This window comes from Schistocerca americana, chromosome 4 (genome assembly GCF_021461395.2).
Source record: "Schistocerca americana isolate TAMUIC-IGC-003095 chromosome 4, iqSchAmer2.1, whole genome shotgun sequence".
Classification (NCBI taxonomy): Eukaryota; Metazoa; Arthropoda; class Insecta; order Orthoptera; family Acrididae; genus Schistocerca; species Schistocerca americana.
Window position 1 is genome coordinate 148,400,958 of NC_060122.1, and position 22,001 is coordinate 148,422,958.

General features: G+C 43.7%; 1 protein-coding gene and 1 pseudogene across 1 annotated transcript; both read right to left on the reverse strand.

Annotated features, from left to right (window-relative positions):
• Positions 1-1,755: 1,755 nt before the first annotated feature.
• Positions 1,756-21,428, reverse strand: LOC124613875 (turripeptide Ici9.2-like). Its single transcript, XM_047142603.1, has 3 exons — positions 21,284-21,428; positions 5,752-5,923; positions 1,756-1,878 (listed from the first exon to the last, which is right to left on the reverse strand). Exons 1-3 carry the CDS (start codon positions 21,350-21,352, stop codon positions 1,847-1,849), a joined length of 273 nt encoding a protein of 90 aa, XP_046998559.1. The 5' UTR covers positions 21,353-21,428; the 3' UTR covers positions 1,756-1,846.
• On the reverse strand, positions 19,483-19,600 carry LOC124614280 (annotated as a pseudogene).
• Positions 21,429-22,001: the final 573 nt, after the last annotated feature.

The following is a 22,001-nucleotide window of genomic DNA, read 5'->3' on the forward strand; positions in this document are numbered from 1 at the left end:
GCAGACCGCGTGAGACGACGCTTCATCCAGTCCCAAACATGCTCAATGGGGGACAGATCCGGAGATCTTGCTGGCCAGGGTAGTTGACTTACACCTTCTAGAGCACGTTGGGTGGCACGGGATACATGCGGACGTGCATTGTCCTGTTGGAACAGCAAGTTCCCTTGCCGGTCTAGGAATCGTAGAACGATGGGTTCGATGACGGTTTGGATGTACCGTGCACTATTCAGTGTCCCCTCGACGATCACCAGTGGTGTACGGCCAGTGTAGGAGATCGCTCCCCACACCATGATGCCGGGTGTTGGCCCTGTGTGCCTCGGTCGTATGCAGTCCTGATTGTGGCGCTCACCTGCACGGCGCCAAACACGCATACGACCATCATTGGCACCAAGGCAGAAGCGACTCTCATCGCTGAAGACGACACGTCTCCATTCGTCCCTCCATTCACGCCTGTCGCGACACCACTGGAGGCGGGCTGCACGATGTTGGGGCGTGAGCGGAAGACGGCCTAACGGTGTGCGGGACCGTAGCCCAGCTTCATGGAGACGGTTGCGAATGGTCCTCGCCGATACCCCAGGAGCAACAGTGTCCCTAATTTGCTGGGAAGTGGCGGTGCGGTCCCCTACGGCACTGCGTAGGATCCTACGGTCTTGGCGTGCGTCCGTGCGTCGCTGCGGTCCGGTCCCAGGTCGACGGGCATGTGCACCTTCCGCCGACCACTGGCGACAACATCGATGTACTGTGGAGACCTCACGCCCCACGTGTTGAGCAATTCGGCGGTACGTCCACCCGGCCTCCCGCATGCCCACTATATGCCCTCGCTCAAAGTCCGTCAACTGCACATACGGTTCACGTCCACGCTGTTGCGGCATGCTACCAGTGTTAAAGACTGCGATGGAGCTCCGTATGCCACGGCAAACTGGCTGACACTGACGGCGGCGGTGCACAAATGCTGCGCAGCTAGCGCCATTCGACGGCCAACACCGCGGTTCCTGGTGTGTCCGCTGTGCCGTGCGTGTGATCATTGCTTGTACAGCCCTCTCGCAGTGTCCGGAGCAAGTATGGTGGGTCTGACACACCGGTGTCAATGTGTTCTTTTTTCCATTTCCAGGAGTGTATTTTGTTTCTACGTATTACTCCACAGGACTTCTGAGAAGCAGCACCTTCATCTTTAAGATAGACGGAGAGGGGGCATGAAGAAAGCAACGACGTGCACCCCTTTATTCTTACAATCGTCACAAGCTAAAATTCTAGCACCAGTTACTGTTAATCTGTATTTTTCGTATCATATTGTCACTCTTTCAGCACTTTGTCATTGTGGTACATGTCATCAACGATACACTTGTTGCGAGCACTTTGGTTCTTCATTTTGACGGTAGATGTAGCCTCTCGGAGGCGTAATATTCTTATGTAATTTTCACATTCTCCTTCTTAACTTCAGCACCTTGGAAACACGTTCTGTCATCTTCTCCGTTTGTACTGTCGCCCTTTTCTCCATATTATTGTCGTTAAACTTCACCACGTTTTCTCCAAGCTATGGTGCATCAGGAAGGACATTCTCAGCAGTCGTGTTTAGACAGGAATGAATACGGACGATTTTAAACCAGAATGTCTACTGCTACGGTAAGAACCTCAATGGAATTCATCAAGTAGTAGTTTATCATGCACCAAAGATGTAAAGGTAGGTTTATTTTTTTTATTTTATTTTTTTAGGTGATGCATTTCGCCATCCAGAGGATACAAGAAAAGATAACATTTTACAATATGATATAGTTTTCCTTTATTTTTGGACGTGTAATTCAGGTGTCCACTACAGTCAGCAGCCCGCCGGGGTAGCTGCGAATGATCAGCACTCGCCATCGTGCTCCAGGGCGCAGTCTGAAACAGAAAAACACCAAGACGTGGGGTCATCGTACGTCCATAACGCGGCGCCCTAAACTCCCTCACAGCTAGCAGTGTCATTGCCAGCTGATTCACCTGCGAATCGCAAGCGGCAGTAGGCAGAAACAACAGCCATACATAGAGCTGCGACAACACCAACGCGTTGCCATAGAGACATGCACAAAATTGCATTCCGTTACTAGTTGAGGCAGGAATCCTATAACCTGAGCTACACAGTCCGCCAAGTTTTCCCTGAAGTGTAGGATATTCATACTGTTTACATGTGAGTCACAATGCGAGTGGAGATTTTTAATCAAATGAATTGAAGAATTCGTCGCAAACATGGGTGGCTGCTTAGCTGTGAACCGCACTACCACTGCAAAAATACTTTTTGTATATTTAGATTTCCAGGTGCCTCCGCACGAAAAAAAAGATGGGCCATAAATTTCCCCAGAGTGAGAACCAAGACCAGACGCTCAGCTGTGTATTGTAAGTATATATTAATAAAAAGAAATCATAAACATGATACCAACTGTATACATTTGCGTTTCTTCCCCTAGCCGAAAACTATACTGAAGAAGCTTGTCTCAAAATTTTTCAATTCCTGAGATATTTTCGCAGCTGGCAAGATGGAGAGGAATATTTATTGTGATGTATTTATACGTCATTATCATAAACATACGTACAAGAACTGAATAATACTTAACACCATCTCTTCTATAGGTACGGTAGGATGAGTGCTAATGAAGATATTTTTATAATGGATTGCTCATTTTCAGGGAATCCGTCAAAGAATAAAGTTGTACTAACCTATCACGAAGTACACAAAATGTATACTTGTTAAATGATAGATGAAACTACTAATAAAAATTCCTTTCACTGTAACATGAAACTATACTTTCCTTCCATCCGTACAACAAAAATGCCGCATTTTTTAAAAGTAGTTATTTGTGATTGAAAAATAAACACCACTTTTTTGAGGACCGTACATGGGCAAAAACTAACAAATAGGCACAAGCTGTTACTGCATAACATCCATATTTGAAGATATTGGTACAGAGTTCTTAACCCATTTCATTTAATAATTACAAACTACCACGCAAGTTCCCAGCATACATTTCAATAGCCGTGTAATATCACATTTACATTTTTCTGTTATATTAAAAGGGCATTCTAAATATCTCTATACACATTAATCACTGTTCGCTGCATTTCATTTATGCAATATCAAATATTTTATAAGAGATATCATAAATAGTTGCGTGAATAGCATTGCTGTATTCTCAGAGTTGGGAAAAACATGGCGGACGATCCAACCTATTCTATAGGAGCTCAATGTCGAGACAGACGCGCCAACAGGGCTGTTTCTACCGTTAGGCAAGACTAGGCGGCCGCCAAGGATGACAAAATTTTAGGGACGGAAAATGATAATTTCAAATCAAACAGCCAAAAAACTGAACAAATTAGGAGAAAAAAGGAGAAGGGTAGAAAATTAAAACATCGAGTTGTTTTCAAAGGCATGCGAAACAGTTACATAATAAGTCTCTACTTACTTTGATGAAAGTGTGCCTCTACTGTATCATGATTATCCAGTAAATGTACGATGAGTGTAAGTGATACTATTCATGTGAAATGAGCATAAAAGAAGAATAAAGTACCGTTCTTCAAAGTATTACTTCTGATAAATTTTAAATTGTACTCGTAGGGGGCAGCAGATAAAAACAAAGCTACATTTTGATTTTGTACTGAAATTTCTTTGTGATTTGTACAAGAAAAAAATCTGAAGCCAAAAATTTACTGTACAGAAGAAAGAATATTCCAAGTCCAGTAACTCTGATTTAAGAAACAGTTCACTGAAAAAAAAAAAAAAAATGTGCCGGCCGAAGTGGCCGTGCGGTTAAAGGCGCTGCAGTCTGGAACCGCGAGACCGCTACGGTCGCAGGTTCGAATCCTGCCTCGGGCATGGATGTTTGTGATGTCCTTCGGTTGGTTAGGTTTAACTAGTTCTAAGTTCTAGGGAACTAATGACCTCAGCAGTTGAGCCCCATAGTGCGCAGAGCCATTTTTTTGAAAAAAATGTACTTAACGAAAGCTTTTATTTCATTCTTTTTTTTTTTTTTTTTTTTTTACTTAAGGTTTAACTACCACCGTGAGCAACTCAATGGGCTATAAGTATTGATCCATCTTAATTTAAGGTCACTTACCCCAGGGAGGGGAAAGAACCCGTGTGTTCAGATAAATGCATCATCCATGCCTCACTGGGATTCGAACCCGGACACATCTCGGACGAATGATCAGAAACCAGTTGCTTATACCACTGCGCCACCGGGGCGGCTGATAAAAGTTTTAGAACTCTCAATAGAAAATAGAAACAAGGCGTCTTTTATTTATTTAATCGCAAGAAAGTTGATGCCGAACACTGCTGTATTACACTTCTGGCCATTAAAATTGCTACACCAAGAAGAAATGCAGATGATAAACGGGTATTCATTGGACAAATATATTATACTAGAACTGACATGTGATTACATTTTCACGCAATTTGGGTGCATAGATCCCGAAAAATCAGTACCCAGAACAACCACCTCTGGCCTTAATAACGGCCTTGATACGCCTAGGCATTGAGTCAAATAGAGCTTGGATGGCGTGTGCAGGTACAGCTGCCCCTGCAGCTTCAACACGATACCACAGTTTATCAACAATAGTGACTGGCGTATTGTGACGAGCCAGTTGGACGGCCACCATTAACCAGACGTTTTCAATTGGTGAGACATCTGGAGAATGTGCTGGCCAGGGCAGCAGTCGAATATTTTCCGTATCCAGAAGGGCCCGTACAGGACCTGCAACATTCCGTTGTGCATTATCCTGCTGAAATGTAGGGTTTCGCAGGGATCGAATGAAGGATAGAGCCACGGGTCGTAACACATCTGAAATGTAACGTCCACTATTCAAAGTGCCGTCAATGCGAACAAGAGGTGACCGAGACGTGTAACCAATGGCACCCCATACCATCACGCCGGGTGATACGCCAGTATGGCGATGACGAATACAGGCTTCCAATGTGCGTTCACCGCGATGTCGCCAAACAAGGATGCAACCATCATGATGCTGTAAACAGAACCTGGATTCATCCGAAAAAATGACGTTTTACCATTCGTGCACCCAGGTTCGTCGTCGAGTGCACCATCGCAGGCGCTCCTGTCTGTGATGCAGCGTCAAGGGTAACTGCAGCCATGGTCCCCGAGCTGATAGTCCATGCTGCTGCAAACGTTGTCGAACTGTTCGCGCAGACAGTTATTGTCTTGCAAACTGACTCAGGGATTGAGACCTGGCTGCACGATCTGCTACAGCCATGCGGATAAGATGCCTGTCACCTCGACTGCTAGTGATACGAGGCTGTTGGGATCCAGCACAGTGTTCCGTATTACCCTCCTGAACCCACCGATTCCATATTCTGCTAACAGTCATTGGATCTCGACCAACGGGAGCAGCAATGTCGCGATACGATAAACTGCAATCGCGATAGGCTACAATCCGACCTTGATCAAAGTCGGAAACGTGATGGTACGCATTTATCCTCCTTACACGAGGCATCACAACAACGTTTCACCAAGCAACGCTGGTCAACAGCTGTTTGTGTTGAGAAATCGGTTGGAAACTTTCCTCATGTCAGCACGTTGTAGGTGTCGCCATCGGCGCCAATCTTGTGTGAATGCTCTGAAAACCTAATCATTTGCATATCACAGCATCTTCTTCCTATCGGTTAAATTTCGCGTCTGTAGCACGTGATCTTCGTGGTGTAGCACTTTTAATGGCCAGTAGTGCATATTGTGCACATTGCTGTAGCAGCTGGTGTAGAGCTGTACTGACCCGCTTGCAGCGCGCATACCGCTGCGTGCCAGGCACAGCAGTTGGGGAAGGTGTGTTGCTGGCCATCCTGGCAGCGCGTGCACACCGGCAGGTAGACGTCGGCGCACACCTCTGGGCAGGGACACTGCAGCCGGCGCTGCGAGCACATGGCGGCGGACGCCGCAGCGCAGTCCTGCACACGGGTAAACAGCCACTCCTGTACCTGTGACATCTGCTATACAGCGGTTGGACACAAACGTGAGAACACCTCAAGAAATGCATGTTTGAACGTAAATGCAATGCTAACTAAGCCTGCAGGTTGAGCTGTTGTATCTGACGACGAGCGGCACCTGTCCAGTCTCCTCAGCAAGTTATCAATGCATTATGTGGTAGCTAACTGAATTCGAACCTGGCCGAATTGTCGGTGCTCATATGGTGGGTGCTTTCATAAACAAGGTAGCCGAACAGTTTGGTGTTTCAACAGGGACGGTATCGAAGATTTATACCGCATACAAGGGAAGCGGAAAAAACATCATCTGCTAAGTCACAATGCGGATGGAAGTGTGCAGTGAGTGATCGTGAAAGATGGTCATCAAAGAGGAGTGTGATGAAAAATAAGGAGACGACAGCTGCAAAAGTCACTGCAGAATTGAATGTCACACTCGTGAACCCTGTCAGTATCAAAACATTACGAAACAAGCTGCGTAAGATGGGAATTGGAGGACGAACTGGAATTCCAAAACCACACATAAGTGATGCAAGTGCCTGTAACAGGAAAATGTGGTGACAAAGCCATAAAACCTGCATTGCGGGACCGCGAGGGGTAGTCGCGCAGTTTAAGGCGCCTTGACACGGACCGCGCGGCTCCCTCCGTCGGAGGTTCGAATCCTCCCTCGGCCATGGGTGTGTGTGTTGTTCTTAGCGTAAGTTAGTTTAAGTTAGACTAATTACACTAATTACTGTGTAAGCTTAGGGAACGATGACCTCAGCAGTTTGGTCCCATAAGTTCGTACCACAAATTTTCAATTTTTTTTCTGGGCTGTGGAGCAATGAAAGTCATTTTGTCAGATGAATATTGATGCACACTGTTTCCAACTTCTGGCCAAATTTAAGCTCGGTCACGATTTGGGCAGCGATATCACGGTATTCCCATGAGCTCCATGCGTACTCTGCAAGATCGCATTACTGCGTGACTTTAATTGGCTGATAAGGTCCATCCCACGGTAAAAAGTTCATTCCCCAGTGGTGGTGCTATGTTCCAAGGCGGCAGGGCCCCTGTTCACAGCTCGCATCGTCCAGGAGTGGTTTGTGAGCAAGACGATGTATATTCGCGTCTCCTCTGGCAGCCACCGTATCCAGATCTCAATATTATTGAGCCTTTGTAGTACACTTTGGATAGAAGAATTTATACCCATCATCACTGCCTGAGCCTGCTACAATCTTGCAGTAAGATTATTATAAGATACCCTTAAAAACCATACAGGACCTGTAATTATCCATTCCGAGAAGACTGGAGACGTTTTTAAATTCCAACGGTTTTCCTACATCTTATTAAGCATGCTGAAGAGCTGTGTGTTTGGTGTTTCCATATTTCTGTCTCTCTCTTATATACCCAGCATCAGCGTACAGGAAACTGGAAAGGAGCCTAACACTCCTCCCCCCCCCCCCACCTCCCCCCGGCCTCCCCCCCCCTCCGCTCTCCCGCCCCCCCCCCCCCCACTTCCAATAGTCTGTGCTAGCACAAAACTTGGTGGTGCCCTGTCACTAATTTATCCCGATATTGTATCTGAGAGGAAAGGTACGAAAACTATTTGTTGTGACTGACAATTCGCAATTTTTCACAACACAACTTTTATTGATGTAAGTTCACAATGTTGGTGACTGAAGATACAAACGAAAGGTAATAATAACGAAGAAAAAGTCTCCTAATGGAGGCAAACAAAAGTTCACCTCTTATTTTCCACAAAGGTTCGTTGTAACACACTATCAACAGTCCAATTCCGAGACGAAGACGTAATCTTCCACAGTTGCGGTACACGAGGTCGGCATCAGGCGTGAACTGAACTTCGGGCCTGCTTCTAGCCCCTAAGTAGCTGTCTCCAGCCATTCAGATTTCGGTGTAGTGATACTGCAGGCCGCTGCTCGAGCTCCCCCTGCAGGAAGTAGTGGTCGAAATGTCTGTTTCCATTATCTTGTGTGTAAATAGCCAGTGTTTACCATGGTGCTTTTGGGTACGCCTTGGGCATAGACAGCCTCGTCCTGTGTGGTGTTATATGGGTTGCCGACCCTCAGGGGCTACCTTGGCTCCGGTATAACACTATCTATAACGTGAAAGCCAATTTATATGTCTGAAAGACATTAACAGCTAGGAGTTCCAGGTACCATGCCTGCTAATAAACTGATCAGATACTTATAACTAAAGTTTTCGGTTTTATAATAGACACCTATAACACAGCTATTGTTCCATATCTGAAATAACGACTGTATTTGGCAATATGTTATTGCTTGATTATTTATACGTTAATTACGTTAATACACATCTATTCAAGGTTCGTCCATGTGACAGATACAATGTATCTTAACGTAATTCTACCATGGAATGCTTCTATAGATTTTGTTTGGTTTTATATAAGGCAGATGATTAACAGTTTTGACAATCTAAATATTTTTTTTATATTTTATGGTGTACAGTTTTATAAGGTACTCAATTTACATAACCTAATTAATAATTGATAATTTTATAACGATCTCTTTCCCATTCTGAGATAATGCAAATGTAAGTTCTAATATAATATGAGAGAAAGTATGTAATTTATAGTATACTGATCAGTATGTGATTCCCTGTTTGGTCTATAAATAGAATGAGTACAGAGCCCTAATGTAGTTACAGACTCAACGTTGTCATATAATGTGCAAAGTATATTATGGCTGAATGTAAATGTAGTTGTTGTGATACGTAACACATTTTATTTTGTTATCCTGGTTGTGCTTATAGAGCTAGATATTCACACAGTGATTACTTTTCAACATTATGATCATGTCATAATCACCACAAAAAAATTTTGAAAGTAATTGTTTAATGATTTTAATGATTGTCATACTGAATTATCCCTTTTCTATACTCTCTAAGTATAAATTTGTATGTTACTGCCTGTCTCTTGTATCTATGTTCTGCCAAGAGATGATCAGTTAGATCAGAACTAGTTTCAAAGTAGTAAAACAAAAACTTTTAACAGTTTCACGTTATTCTGCAAGAAACGTCAAACTTGAATTATTTTACCCTTTCATGGTTAAAAATTAATTTGCATATATCTGAAAAATAAAAGGTCGAAAATTTTCTTCCTTTCTGATAAATAATACACATTTACTATTAAAAATTTTTGAGCTAACCGATTTTGAAAGTCGGTGAAGTGGGACACATGTGTCCCACAAATGTAGCTAAAGTCATGTTTTCATGGGAACCTAGGATTTTCGGAATTAAAATTTTAATTTCAGAACGATTTTTTCAGGGTGGCTACCACGGAAAAAACTATAATAAATCAGTACCAAAACAAATTTATTGTCACGACAATAAAAAATATGAAATATCGTATACAGTTTTCAACATAATATTAAAAAATGGCTTTGACATATCAAACACCAATTTTTACCACATTCTTTGTAATTTTCTGGGGCATATACCATTGGATACAAATTATGTACAAACCAGCAGAACAGCTGAGGTGTGTAGTAATGTTTCAAAACAATGTCTGTGATTGATAAGAAAATACAACCAGTTCCTTCAGACATTCTTGGAATGAAGAAGATGGTGGCTGGATCTGATTTTCGTGAAACATGTGCACTGTGCCCCGTATAAACATATGCCGCCCCATTTGATCACTCACAACATTCTACATACCCATCCCATGGCCGTAGCATTTTCCTGCAATGTGCGAAAGCACCTCGCCACATGCTAGTACTGGAGAAATATGAGATCTCCCAATGCTTAAAACTGCTTATTAGTGTAGGCCTACTCTTATTGTTCATATCCAGTATAGCAGGAAGAATACAGGATTAAAGTGGTTAGTGATTTGGAGGTATGTCAGTGCGGAACGACCTGGAAGGGGTTCGAGTCGAATTGGGCTTGCATGACAGATATGAGAACGTCATTCCATGTTGCTTCAGCTCTGTACCTTAAGTCATCAAAAATACTGACTGATCAGGTCTGACGTTTAAGTTTCTCAGCAACATGCGACCAGATGTTTTCAGTGGGTGAGAGATGCAGAGAACATGCTACCATAGTTCGTCAATCATAGAGACTGGCGAGGTCAGGTGCGCCAGTTTGTCGGTAACAGGTGACACTCAAAGACACACCACGAAAAAAGTATCTGAAACGATCAGAAATCGGTAGATGTGATGCACCCATACGGACAACAAATAATTATGCAGAAAAAATGGATGATTATTCAAGAGAAAGAGCTTCACGAATTGAGCAAGTCAGTAACGTACTGGTTCACCTCTGACCATTCTGCAAACAGTTATTCGGCTCGGCGTTGATTGATAGAGTTGTTGAACGTCCTCCTGAGGGATATCAGACCAGATTCTGTCCAACTCGCGCGTTAGATCGTCAAAATCCCGAGATGGTTTAAGGACCATGCCCATAATGCTCAAAACGTTCTCAGCTGGTGAGAGATACGGCGACCTTGCTGCCCAAAGTAGTGTTTAGCAACCATGAAGGCAAGCAGTAAAAACTCTCGCCGTGTGTTGGAGGGCATTATCTTACTGAAAAATGTAGGTCCAATATGGCTTCCATGAAGGGCTACCAAACGTTGACATACCACTGTGCTGTAAGGCTCCACAGATGATCATAAAAAGGGTATTGCTACGTAAAGAAACTGCACCCGAGACAATCAATCCTGGTTGTTGCGTCGCATGGTGTGTAACAGTCAGGTTGGTATCCCATCACTGACCAAGGCGTTTCCAGACACGTGTTCGACCTGGAATTTCATTGACTGGGTAGTATTGTCCCACTTCGAACTGTACCCCGATGATCAGTGAAGATATGTTTGGAGAAGCCCCAGAAAATGGTGGGATACCAACCTGACTCTCACCCGACATACGGCCCCACAACCAGTAGTGATGATCTCCAGTGCCTTTCTTTTCATTGTGGGACCTCTTTGGATGTCATCCTCGACACATTTATACAGCAAAAGATATTCTACGCCCCATTTTGTTGACCTTCAGGGCAAGTCATCTTGGGCTTACATTTCAGCAAGCTAATGCCCACCCGCACATGGTGATAGATTTTACTGCTTGCTGCGTTCGCGCCAAACCCTACCTTGATCGGATCTTTCCACAGTTAAGAAAGTTTGAAGAATTGAGGATCTGGCATTATAACCGTCACGTGGACAACCAACAACTCTATCAATAAATGCCAAGTCGAATAATAGCAGGGGTTGTGTGGCGTGGGCTGGGCGGTTTTTTAGGTTAGATGGCCTTGGGCAAGTACAGAAAGGGCAACAGCCTCAACGGGTGCGGGGCAAAGTCAGGACATGCGGGGACCAAGCAGCAATCGGTATTGTAATTGTCAACTGTCGAAGCTGCATTGGTAAAGTACCGGAACTTCAAGCGCTGATAGAAAGCACCGAAGCTGAAATCGTTATAGGTACAGAAAGCTGGCTTAAGCCAGAGATAAATTCTGCCGAAATTTTTACAAAGGTACAGACGGTGTTTAGAAAGGATAGATTGCATGCAACCGGTGGTGGAGTGTTCGTCGCTGTTAGTAGTAGTTTATCCTGTAGTGAAGTAGAAGTGGATAGTTCCTGTGAATTATTATGGGTGGAGGTTACTCTCAACAACCGAACTAGGTTAATAATTGGCTCCTTTTACCGACCTCCCGACTCAGCAGCATTAGTGGCAGAACAACTGAGAGAAAATTTGGAATACATTTCACGTAAATTTTCTCAGCATGTTATAGTCTTAGGTGGAGATTTCAATTTACCAGATATAGACTGGGACACTCAGATGTTTAGGACGGGTGGTAGGGACAGAGCATCGAGTGACATTATACTGGGTGCACTATCCGAAAATTACCTCGAGCAATTAAACAGAGAACCGACTCGTGGAGATAACATCTTGGACCTACTGATAACAAACAGACCCAAACTTTTCGACTCTGTATGTACAGAACAGGGAATCAGTGATCATAAGGCCGTTGCAGCATCCCTGAATATGGAAGTTAATAGGAATATAAAAAAAGGGAGGAAGGTTTATCTGTTTAGCAAGAGTAATAGAAGGCAGATTTCAGACTACCTAACAGATCAAAACGAAAATTTCTGTTCCGACACTGACAATGTTGAGTGTTTATGGAAAAAGTTCAAGGCAATCGTAAAATGCGTTTTAGACAGGTACGTGCCGAGTAAAACTGTGAGGGGCGGGAAAAACCCACCGTGGTACAACAACAAAGTTAGGAAACTACTGCGAAAGCAAAGAGAGCTCCACTCCAAGTTTAAACGCAGCCAAAACCTCTCAGACAAACAGAAGCTAAACGATGTCAAAGTTAGCTTAAGGAGGGCTATGCGTGAAGCGTTCATTGAATTCGAAAGTGAAATTCTATGTACCGACTTGACAGAAAATCCTAGGAAGTTCTGGTCTTACGTTAAATCAGTAAGTGGCTCGAAGCAGCATATCCAGACACTACGGGATGATGATGGCATTGAAACAGAGGATGACACGCGTAAAGCTGAAATACTAAACACCTTTTTCCAAAGCTGTTTCACAGAGGAAGACCGCACTGCAGTTCCTTCTCTAAATCCTCGCACAAACGAAAAAATGGCTGACATCGAAATAAGTGTCCAAGGAATAGAAAAGCAACTGGAATCACTCAACAGAGGAAAGTCCACTGGACCTGACGGGATACCAATTCGATTCTACACAGAGTACGCGAAAGAACTTGCCCCCCTTCTAACAGCCGTGTACCGCAAGTCTCTAGAGGAACGGAGGGTTCCAAATGATTGGAAAAGAGCACAGATAGTCCCAGTCTTCAAGAAGGGTCGTCGAGCAGATGCGCAAAACTATAGACCTATATCTCTTACGTCGATCTCTTGTAGAATTTTAGAACATGTTTTTTGCTCGCGTATCATGTCATTTCTGGAAATCCAGAATCTACTATGTAGGAATCAACATGGATTCCGGAAACAGCGATCGTGTGAGACCCAACTCGCCTTATTTGTTCATGAGACCCAGAAAATATTAGATACAGGCTCCCAGGTAGATGCTATTTTTCTTGACTTCCGGAAGGCGTTCGATACAGTTCCGCACTGTCGCCTGATAAACAAAGTAAGAGCCTACGGAATATCAGACCAGCTGTGTGGCTGGATTGAAGAGTTTTTAGCAAACAGAACACAGCATGTTGTTATCAATGGAGAGACGTCTACAGACGTTAAAGTAACCTCTGGCGTGCCACAGGGGAGTGTTATGGGACCATTGCTTTTCACAATATATATAAATGACTTAGTAGATAGTGTCGGAAGTTCCATGCGGCTTTTCGCGGATGATGCTGTAGTATACAGAGAAGTTGCAGCATTAGAAAATTGTAGCGAAATGCAGGAAGATCTGCAGCGGATAGGCACTTGGTGCAGGGAGTGGCAACTGACCCTTAACATAGACAAATGTAATGTATTGCGAATACATAGAAAGAAGGATCCTTTATTGTATGATTATATGATAGCGGAACAAACACTGGTAGCAGTTACTTCCGTAAAATATCTGGGAGTATGCGTGCGGAACGATTTGAAGTGGAATGATCATACAAAATTAATTGTTGGTAAGGCGGGTACCAGGTTGAGATTCATTGGGAGAGTGCTTAGAAAATGTAGTCCATCAACAAAGGAGGTGGCTTACAAAACACTCGTTCGACCTATACTTGAGTATTGCTCATCAGTGTGGGATCCGTACCAGATCGGTCTGACGGAGGAGATAGAGAAGATCCAAAGAAGAGCGGCGCGTTTCGTCACTGGGTTATTTGGTAACCGTGATAGCGTTACGGAGATGTTTAATAAACTCAAGTGGCAGACTCTGCAAGAGAGGCGCTCTGCATCGCGGTGTAGCTTGCTCGCCAGGTTTCGAGAGGGTGCGTTTCTGGATGAGGTATCGACTATATTGCTTCCCCCTACTTATACCTCCCAAGGAGATCACGAATGTAAAATTAGAGAGATTAGAGCGCGCACGGAGGCTTTCAGACAGTCGTTCTTCCCGCGAACCATACGCGACTGGAACAGGAAAGGGAGGTAATGACAGTGGCACGTAAAGTGCCCTCCGCCACACACCGTTGGGTGGCTTGCGGAGTATCAATGTAGATGTAGATGTAGAATTACTTCCAATGGATCATTGATTTGCTCCATATTGGAAGCTCTTTGTCTTGAATAATTAATCCAATTTTTCTGGAACTGTAATCATTTGTTTGCCTGTATAAGTGCATCACATCTACCGATATCCGTCTCATTCAGACAACTTGTTCCTGGTGTATGTCTTTTTTTGGGGGAGTGTACTTCCTGACTCAAGATACGTTACTAAAGGAAACCTTCAAATGCATGTTGGTTGAATAATTTAATCAGATTCCGACTAAAGCGGGTAGGAACGTCGCAGAACGGTAGACAGCAAACTCAGTACATCACTATCGTGCCAGTGTCGAATTTCATACATGATAGTAGACATATATTCTGCTTGTACGACCTATTCGCATGTAACTTACATTCAAATGCGAGTTATGAATCAGAGACCCGCTGTGTAATCGTTTCTTATACACAGAATAAATGCAGGTTGCAGTGAAATACCATACATTTGCAAATTAAACCATGTAGTACATGCGATGCTAATTTGACGCTTCTTATGTGGTAGCTTGATGATGTTGCAGTTTTAATCGTCCGGAATGCTGCATGAATGCAGTGAAGAATTATAAAGTAACATGTTGCTTTTCGATTATTTTTACACGTCATTTTCTATCTACTACTCTTCATAATTGCTCCAGCATTGTTTTCTAGCCATATGAGCACTAAATTTGGCTGCATTACTCCAGTAATTGTGCTTACCAAAAAAAGAAAAAAACACCTTTCGAAAAGGCCTTGAAGGTCCAACAGTACCGACCGTGCGTCGTGTCATCCTCAGCCCTAAGGCGTCACCAGATGCGGATACGGAGGAGCATGTGGTCACCACACCCGTCTCCTGGCTGTTGTCGGTTTTCGTGATTGGTGTCGCTACTTCTCAACCAAGTAGCTCTTCAATTGGCCTCACGAGGGCTGAGTGCATCCCACTTGCCAATAGCACTCGCCAGAACTGGATGGTGACCCATCCAAGTGCTAGCCAAGCCCGATAGTGCTTAACTCCGGTGAACTGGCGGAACCGGTGCTACTACGGCGGCGAAGCCGTTGGCTTTATGCCTACCACATCACCCCTTTCTATCAATCTCACGCCTGGTGGAAAAGTGTCATCAGGGCTGTCACCAGTCAGTAGAACAGCCCCAAAAACTGAGTATTCGAAACTAATGATGTTAGTCTTGCGCTATTTTTACATGCGGCACCCTCTCACCCAAACACATCTATAAGCTACCAGGAGTGGCTTGGCCTCAGCAATATTTTCTTCCATTGGTGAGTCATAATGTACTGAGTTTGACTGAGATTGCTCAAGGAATTACAAAGTTGCGCCAGAAAGTCGCCAATTTTTCACTGCCATCCACATAAACGCGGGTATTACTGTTCTGTTGTTTATCTCCTGGTACTAAGTCATGTTGTTGTTGTGGTCTTCAGTCCTGAGACTGGTTTGATGCAGCTCTCCGTGCTACTCTATCCTGTGCAAGCTTTTTCATCTCCCAGTACCTACTGCAACCTACATCCTTCTGAATCTGCTTAGTGTATTCATCTCTTGGTCTCCCTCTACGATTTTTACCCTCCAAGCTGCCCCCCAATACTAAATTGATGATCCCTTGATGCCTCAGAACATGTCCTACCAACAGATCCCTTCTTCTGGTCAAGTTGTGCCACAAACTTCTCTTCTCCCCAATCCTATTCAATACTTCCTCATTAGTTACGTGATCTACCCATCTAATCTTCAGCATTCTTCTGTAGCACCACATTTCGAAAGCTTCTATTCTCTTCTTGTCTAAACTATTTATCGTCCATGTTTCACTTCCATACATGGCTACACTCCATACGAATACTTTCAGAAATGACTTCCTGACACTTAAATCAATACTGGATGTTAACAAATTTCTCTTCTTCAGTAACGCTTTCCTTGCCATTGCCAGCCTACATTTTATATCCTCTCTACTTCGACCATCATCAGTTATTTTGCTCCCCAAATAGCAAAACTCCTTTACTACTTTAAGTGCCTCATTTCCTAATCTAATTCCCTCAGCATCACCCGACTTAATTAGACTACATTCCATTATCCTTGTTTTGCTTTTGTTGATGTTCATCTTATATCCTCCTTTCAAGACACTGTCCATTCCATTCAACTGCTCTTCCAAGTCCTTTGCTGTCTTTGACAGAATTACAATGTCATCGGCGAACCTCAAAGTTTTTATTTCTTCTCCATGAATTTTAATACCTACTCCGAATTTTTCTTTTGTTTCCTTTACTGCTTGCTCAATATACGGATTGAACAACATCGGGGAGAGGCTGCTTCCCTTTCATGTCCCTCGACTCTTATAACTGCCATCTGGTTTCTGTACAAATTGTAAATAGCCTTTCGCTCCCTGTATTTTACCCCTGCCACCTTTAGAATTTGAAAGAGAGTATTCCAGTCAACATTGTCAAAAGCTTTCTCTAAGTCTACAAATGCTAGAAACGTAGGTTTGCCTTTCCTTAATCTTTCTTCTAAGATAAGTCGTAAGGTCAGTATTGCCTCACGTGTTCCAGTGTTTCTACGGAATCCACACTGATCTTCCCCGAGGTTGGCTTCTACTAGTTTTTCCATTCGTCTGTAAAGAATTCGTGTTAGTATTTTGCAGCTGTGACTTATTAAACTGATAGTTCGGTAATTTTCACATCTGTCAACACCTGCTTTCTTTGGGATTGGAATTATTATATTCTTCTTGAAGTCTGAGGGTATTTCGCCTGTTTCATACATCTTGCTCACCAGATGGTAGAGTTTTGTCAGAACTGGCTCTCCCACGGCCGTCAGTAGTTCCAATGGAATATTCTCTACTCCGGGGGCCTTGTTTCGACTTAGGTCTTTCAGTGCTCTGTCAAACTCTTCACGCAGTATCATATCTCCCATTTCATCTTCATCTACATCCTCTTCCATTTCCATAATATTGTCCTCAAGTACATCGCCCTTGTATAGACCCTCTATATACTCCTTCCACCTTTCTGCTTTCCCTTCTTTGCTTAGAACTGTGTTTCCATCTGAGCTCTTGATATTCATACAAGTCGTTCTCTTATCTCCAAAGGTATCTAAGTCATATGCATATCATATTTGGTTCCTGTTGCTCCACAACTGCGCGGGTAAACATTAGGTGGTCATGTCCAGTCTGAGCTTATTTATCACTCTTACTGCCAAAAGTCTATTTTGCTAATTCTGCATTCATGTTCAGAAAAACCCAATCAGTATTTCTCTTAAATGCGGTTCAAATAACTTGCATGGTCGTCTTTGGGTCAAGCAACGCATCTGCACCATACTCAGAGTCGATTCGAAAAGATTTTTCCACATAAATGACTTATGATTTGGCTCCCTCCCATTTCCGTGTTGCACATTCATCTATGTGACTTCTCATTACTAATTGTGATGCACACTATTTACAAATTTATGCTACTCTGGCGCCCTCTCAGCTTGGCACCCAAAGTGGCGGCTTGTGTCGCTTGGTCCTGAAACTGGATCTCACCATTGTGTGTGTGCCTGTGTGTGTGTGTGTGTGTGTGTGTGTGTGTGTGTGTGTGTGTATTAAACCGGGGTCCTTGTGTGTGTGTGTGTGTGTGTGTGTGTGTGTATTGAACCGGGGACCTAGAAACAACAGAGAAGCTTCGTCCCGCTGTAGCCCTCAGTGGCTCACAACCCCAAAACGGGCCACAGCAGTCCATCTGCCCCACTGCCGCCCCACATCGAACCCAGGGTTATTGTGCGGTTCAACCCCCAGTGGATACCCCCCGGGAACTTCTCATACCAGACGAGTGTAACCCCAAATGTTTGCCTGGTAGAGAAATTATGGTGTACACGTACGTGGAGAAAGTTTTTGCGCAGCAATCGCTGACATAGTGTATCTGAGGTGGAATAACGGGAACCAGCCTGTCTTGGCCGAGGCAGATGGAAACCGCCTTAGAAACCATTCACAGGGTGGCCGGCACACCGGATCTCGGGGAGCAGATGTTTCTTCGTAATATGAACCTGACAGATTTTGGCACAATACTTTTCATAATAATATGATGTGTGTGAATTTTTAAAATAATTTTACTTTGAATCAGTACATGAAGGGAAAAGTGTTGTGCCGTGCTTCTACTTTATATAAATACCAGGCTAATTAAAGGACAATGTATAGATTTTTCAGGTTGGACAAATCTCATCTGATGACGGCGTGCATTTGTATGGTGCTTTAGTGGACTTCACCCTGGCAGTATTATCACTTCTGCAATTCACAACAGAATGCGAGCGATTATTCTGGTAAGATAAAAAATCATAGCTGTCAGATGATTGTAACCTGGCTGGTTGTTACTTTTTGCCATCCTTATCGGCAACTAGTGAGATTATTTAACGAACGAGGAAGGGTGAGGGAGGAGACGTTCCATTTTCAAAATTTTCTATATTATTTTTGAAACTAATTTCCTCTTTAAATTTTTGTTTTCAGCAAAGTATATAGAATGGAAAGCAAGTTGACAAACCGGAAGTCTACGTCTACAATGAATGGAATTCTCCTGGCATCACAGCGCATCAAAAGTCCGGCAGCTGCTGCACTAGATTCCAGCCGACCAACACTATGATTGAAAGTATGTCCACTGGCTCTTCTTCACCCACAGGAGGATGAAGCTGATAAGTTTCCAACTATATCGTACGATTTTACTGAAGCCAATGACAGTGAATAGATTCATCCAGACAAGTGCAAACGGTACTAGCAGTGACATCGTTTATCTTTATTTTATTTTGTTAAATAATTTTAAATTTTTAGGCCCGGTTAATACAATACCAGCATAGGCCGAGAAGGCAGTATGTCGGCAGAGATTGAAAAACGAAAAAAAATTTGCAGTGACCGCCTAACAACAAAAAAATGGTTCAAATGGCTCTGAGCACTATGGGACTTAACTACTGAGGTCATCAGTCCCCTAGAACTTAGAACTACTTAAACCTAACTAACCTAAGGACATCACACACATCCATGCCCGAGGTGGGATTCGAACCTGCGACCGTAGCGGTCACGCGGTTCCAAACTGAAGCTCTTAGAACCGCACGGCCACACCGGCCGGCCGCCTAACAACAACCTAAGGTAGTTAACAGTATTGTGTGAGACAGCCACTGTTAAAAATCTTGCTGCTTCATTCACTGCAGCTTGTAAATATTTGTTGAAGGACGTCTTCTAAGCACCCTGAGTACTCCGTCTTCAGGCCACAAGTGGCCCATAGGGACCATCCGACCGCCGTGTCATCCTCCGTTGAGGATGCGGATAGGAGAGGCGCGTGGTCTGCACACCGCTCTCCCGGTCGTTATGATGGTTTTCTGTGACTGGAGCCGCTACTATTCGGTCGAGTAGTTCCTCAGTTGGCATCACAAGGCTGAGTGTACCCCGAAAAATGGCAACAGCGCATGGCGGCCCGGATGGTCACCCATCCAAGTGCCGGCCACGCCCAACAGCGCTTAACTTCGGTGATCGCACGGAAACCGGTGTATCCACTGTGGCAAAGCCGTTGCCTAAGGACCCTGAGCTGCAGTTAAAATGTTTTTAGCTGAACCAGTATTCGGGTGTAGGCCGTAATCCATTGTCAGTGGTATCTGATACGGAGGACAACAAGACACTTGTATCTACATTGATACCTGCAATATGACAATTATATACGTAACAGCAGAAACGTTAGTCTACTTACATTATATATCTCTGTATCAACGACATTCATAGCAGTTATAAATTTATTGTGATGTTCAACATGACGATCATCTAGAAAGCAAGCAAGTATGTTGATACCTAGAACCCAATTACAACCATGTTAATATGTTAGGCTATGAAATCAGCCCCATCTCACAGTGCAACGTTGTCGTGTGTTTTGCTACTGGCATTTCTCTGCAGTGAATTGTCGTGGTTGCGTGCTCTCATTATTAAATACTGGATGAGTGTAGGCCGGGTAATTTGCATTTCGTTTTGGGAAACGCTAGTTTTTCACGCGTCTCAATGTTTATGACGTCTTCTCTCCTGAAATTACGTGGCGTACATTGATATAATTTTGAAGCTACATTCAGTTGTGTATCCGGGCACTGCCTGCAAAATATGTTGCGAATAGCCTTAGTAGTAACTCCTCTAACTCTTCGTCCAAACAGGCCTTGGATGGCCCAATGGTTCCGATCGGCCGCCGTATCTTCCTCAGCCCACAGGCGTCACTGGATGTGGATATGGAGGGGCATGTGGTCAGCATACTGCTCTCCCGGCCGTATATCAGTTTACGAGATCGGAGCTGCTACTTCTCAATCAAGTAGCTCCTCAGTTTGCCTCGCAAGGGCTGAGTGCACTCCGCTTGCCAACAGTGCCCGGCGGACCGGGTGGTCACCCATCCAAGTTCTAGCCCATCCCAATCTGACGGGAACAGGTGTGACCACCGCGGAAAGGCCGCTGGCCTTATTAGTAAAGAAGTAATAAATTAAAACGTCATGCCTGATGCTGAAGTTCAACTTCATGAAGAGCTAAAGACTTTTTTCTCTTCATTATTTTGTGGTGGGCGCCGAAAAGGTTCGATATTATGTGTTACATTTGTTCGAAGTCGCTAAGTGATCTCATTCTCAGATACCGGATAAACGTAGTCCTGGTATTTGAGCGCTGTGAACTAAGCTGTGTCAAGACATACATACTGTTTCTAACTGTAATATTTGTCTATGGGTCCTAAACCTTGAAGTTAAGAGTATACCTTTTAACGAACAGATTATAACAGCATTTAAAAGTTTCAGATTTATGAAATACTGAAAACCAAACTTTTTCGCCACTGAAAGCCACTAGACAGGCAACATGCAGATGGGGTTGTTTACTATGAACCAAGGCGGGGCGCAGTAGCCAGTTCTGACTGCTCATATGTCCAGGGGCAGCTCCTGCAAAACTGTGTCTTATAATGCTACGCAACACAAGTATTCACGCCAATGAAGTGCACAGCATCCAGCGCTACGTGTTTGATGGTTCTTACGTCCTATTTTTTTGTTATTTGACAAGCCTGGAAACAACAATGTGTTACATCCTAGATTATTGTGTAATCAGCTTTCCTTCTCCTGTGAATGAAATCATAATCGAATTTACGTACGTAACACGTTTTCGAAAGTATAACATATGCTAAGAGAAAGCTTGTGCTGTGAGTGTAGTGAATATGAGAGAGGTAACCATGCAAAATCTGACACATACCTCATCTGCTGCAGAAGCAAAGCACATTTGTGCAGTTACTAACAACATTAACGTCACTTGTAACTTCATTCTTGTCTGTAACGAATCCAAGCAGCAGCTAGACAACTGTGACTGTTGCTGTGCCAGCCAGGCGTGGTAGCCACTATTTATACTGACATCCGGTGTCGTGACTTGCCATGAAAGCAGATCACTTGTTCTCGAGTGCATCGCAAGTGTTCTTTTCACTTACTGCTCCCATGCTCCCTGCTCTTTCTATACCCCTATCTATTTACTTCTCTCTGTCTCCTACCTCTCACATAAACAACAAGCATTTCGCTGTTTACGTACTGAGGAAAAATGCGTTCCTCAAACGTGTTAAAGATCTGAACCAACAGCTGGCGAATTTCAAGACAAACTTTTAAAATGAGGGCACATGTACTGGAAGTTTTTGATCAGATTCTTGCTTCGCAGTTAACTTTTTTGATACACTTCTCGAAAGAAAGCACTACGAAGAATTTGTGTTAGTTATTACGTGTGTGTCAGATTCGTTAAAATTATTCTCAAGGAAACCATTTAATGACTGAATGTTTAAGAAACAACTGTGAAAGAAAATCATATTTCTAGTCAGGGAGATTTCGTGGCCATTCTCACTCTAAATTAAATCTTCGAAGTCCGCGGCATTTTTTGTCTTTACCAATCAACGCCTCAACCGCACAGTCTGGACCATCCTCAAAAGCCG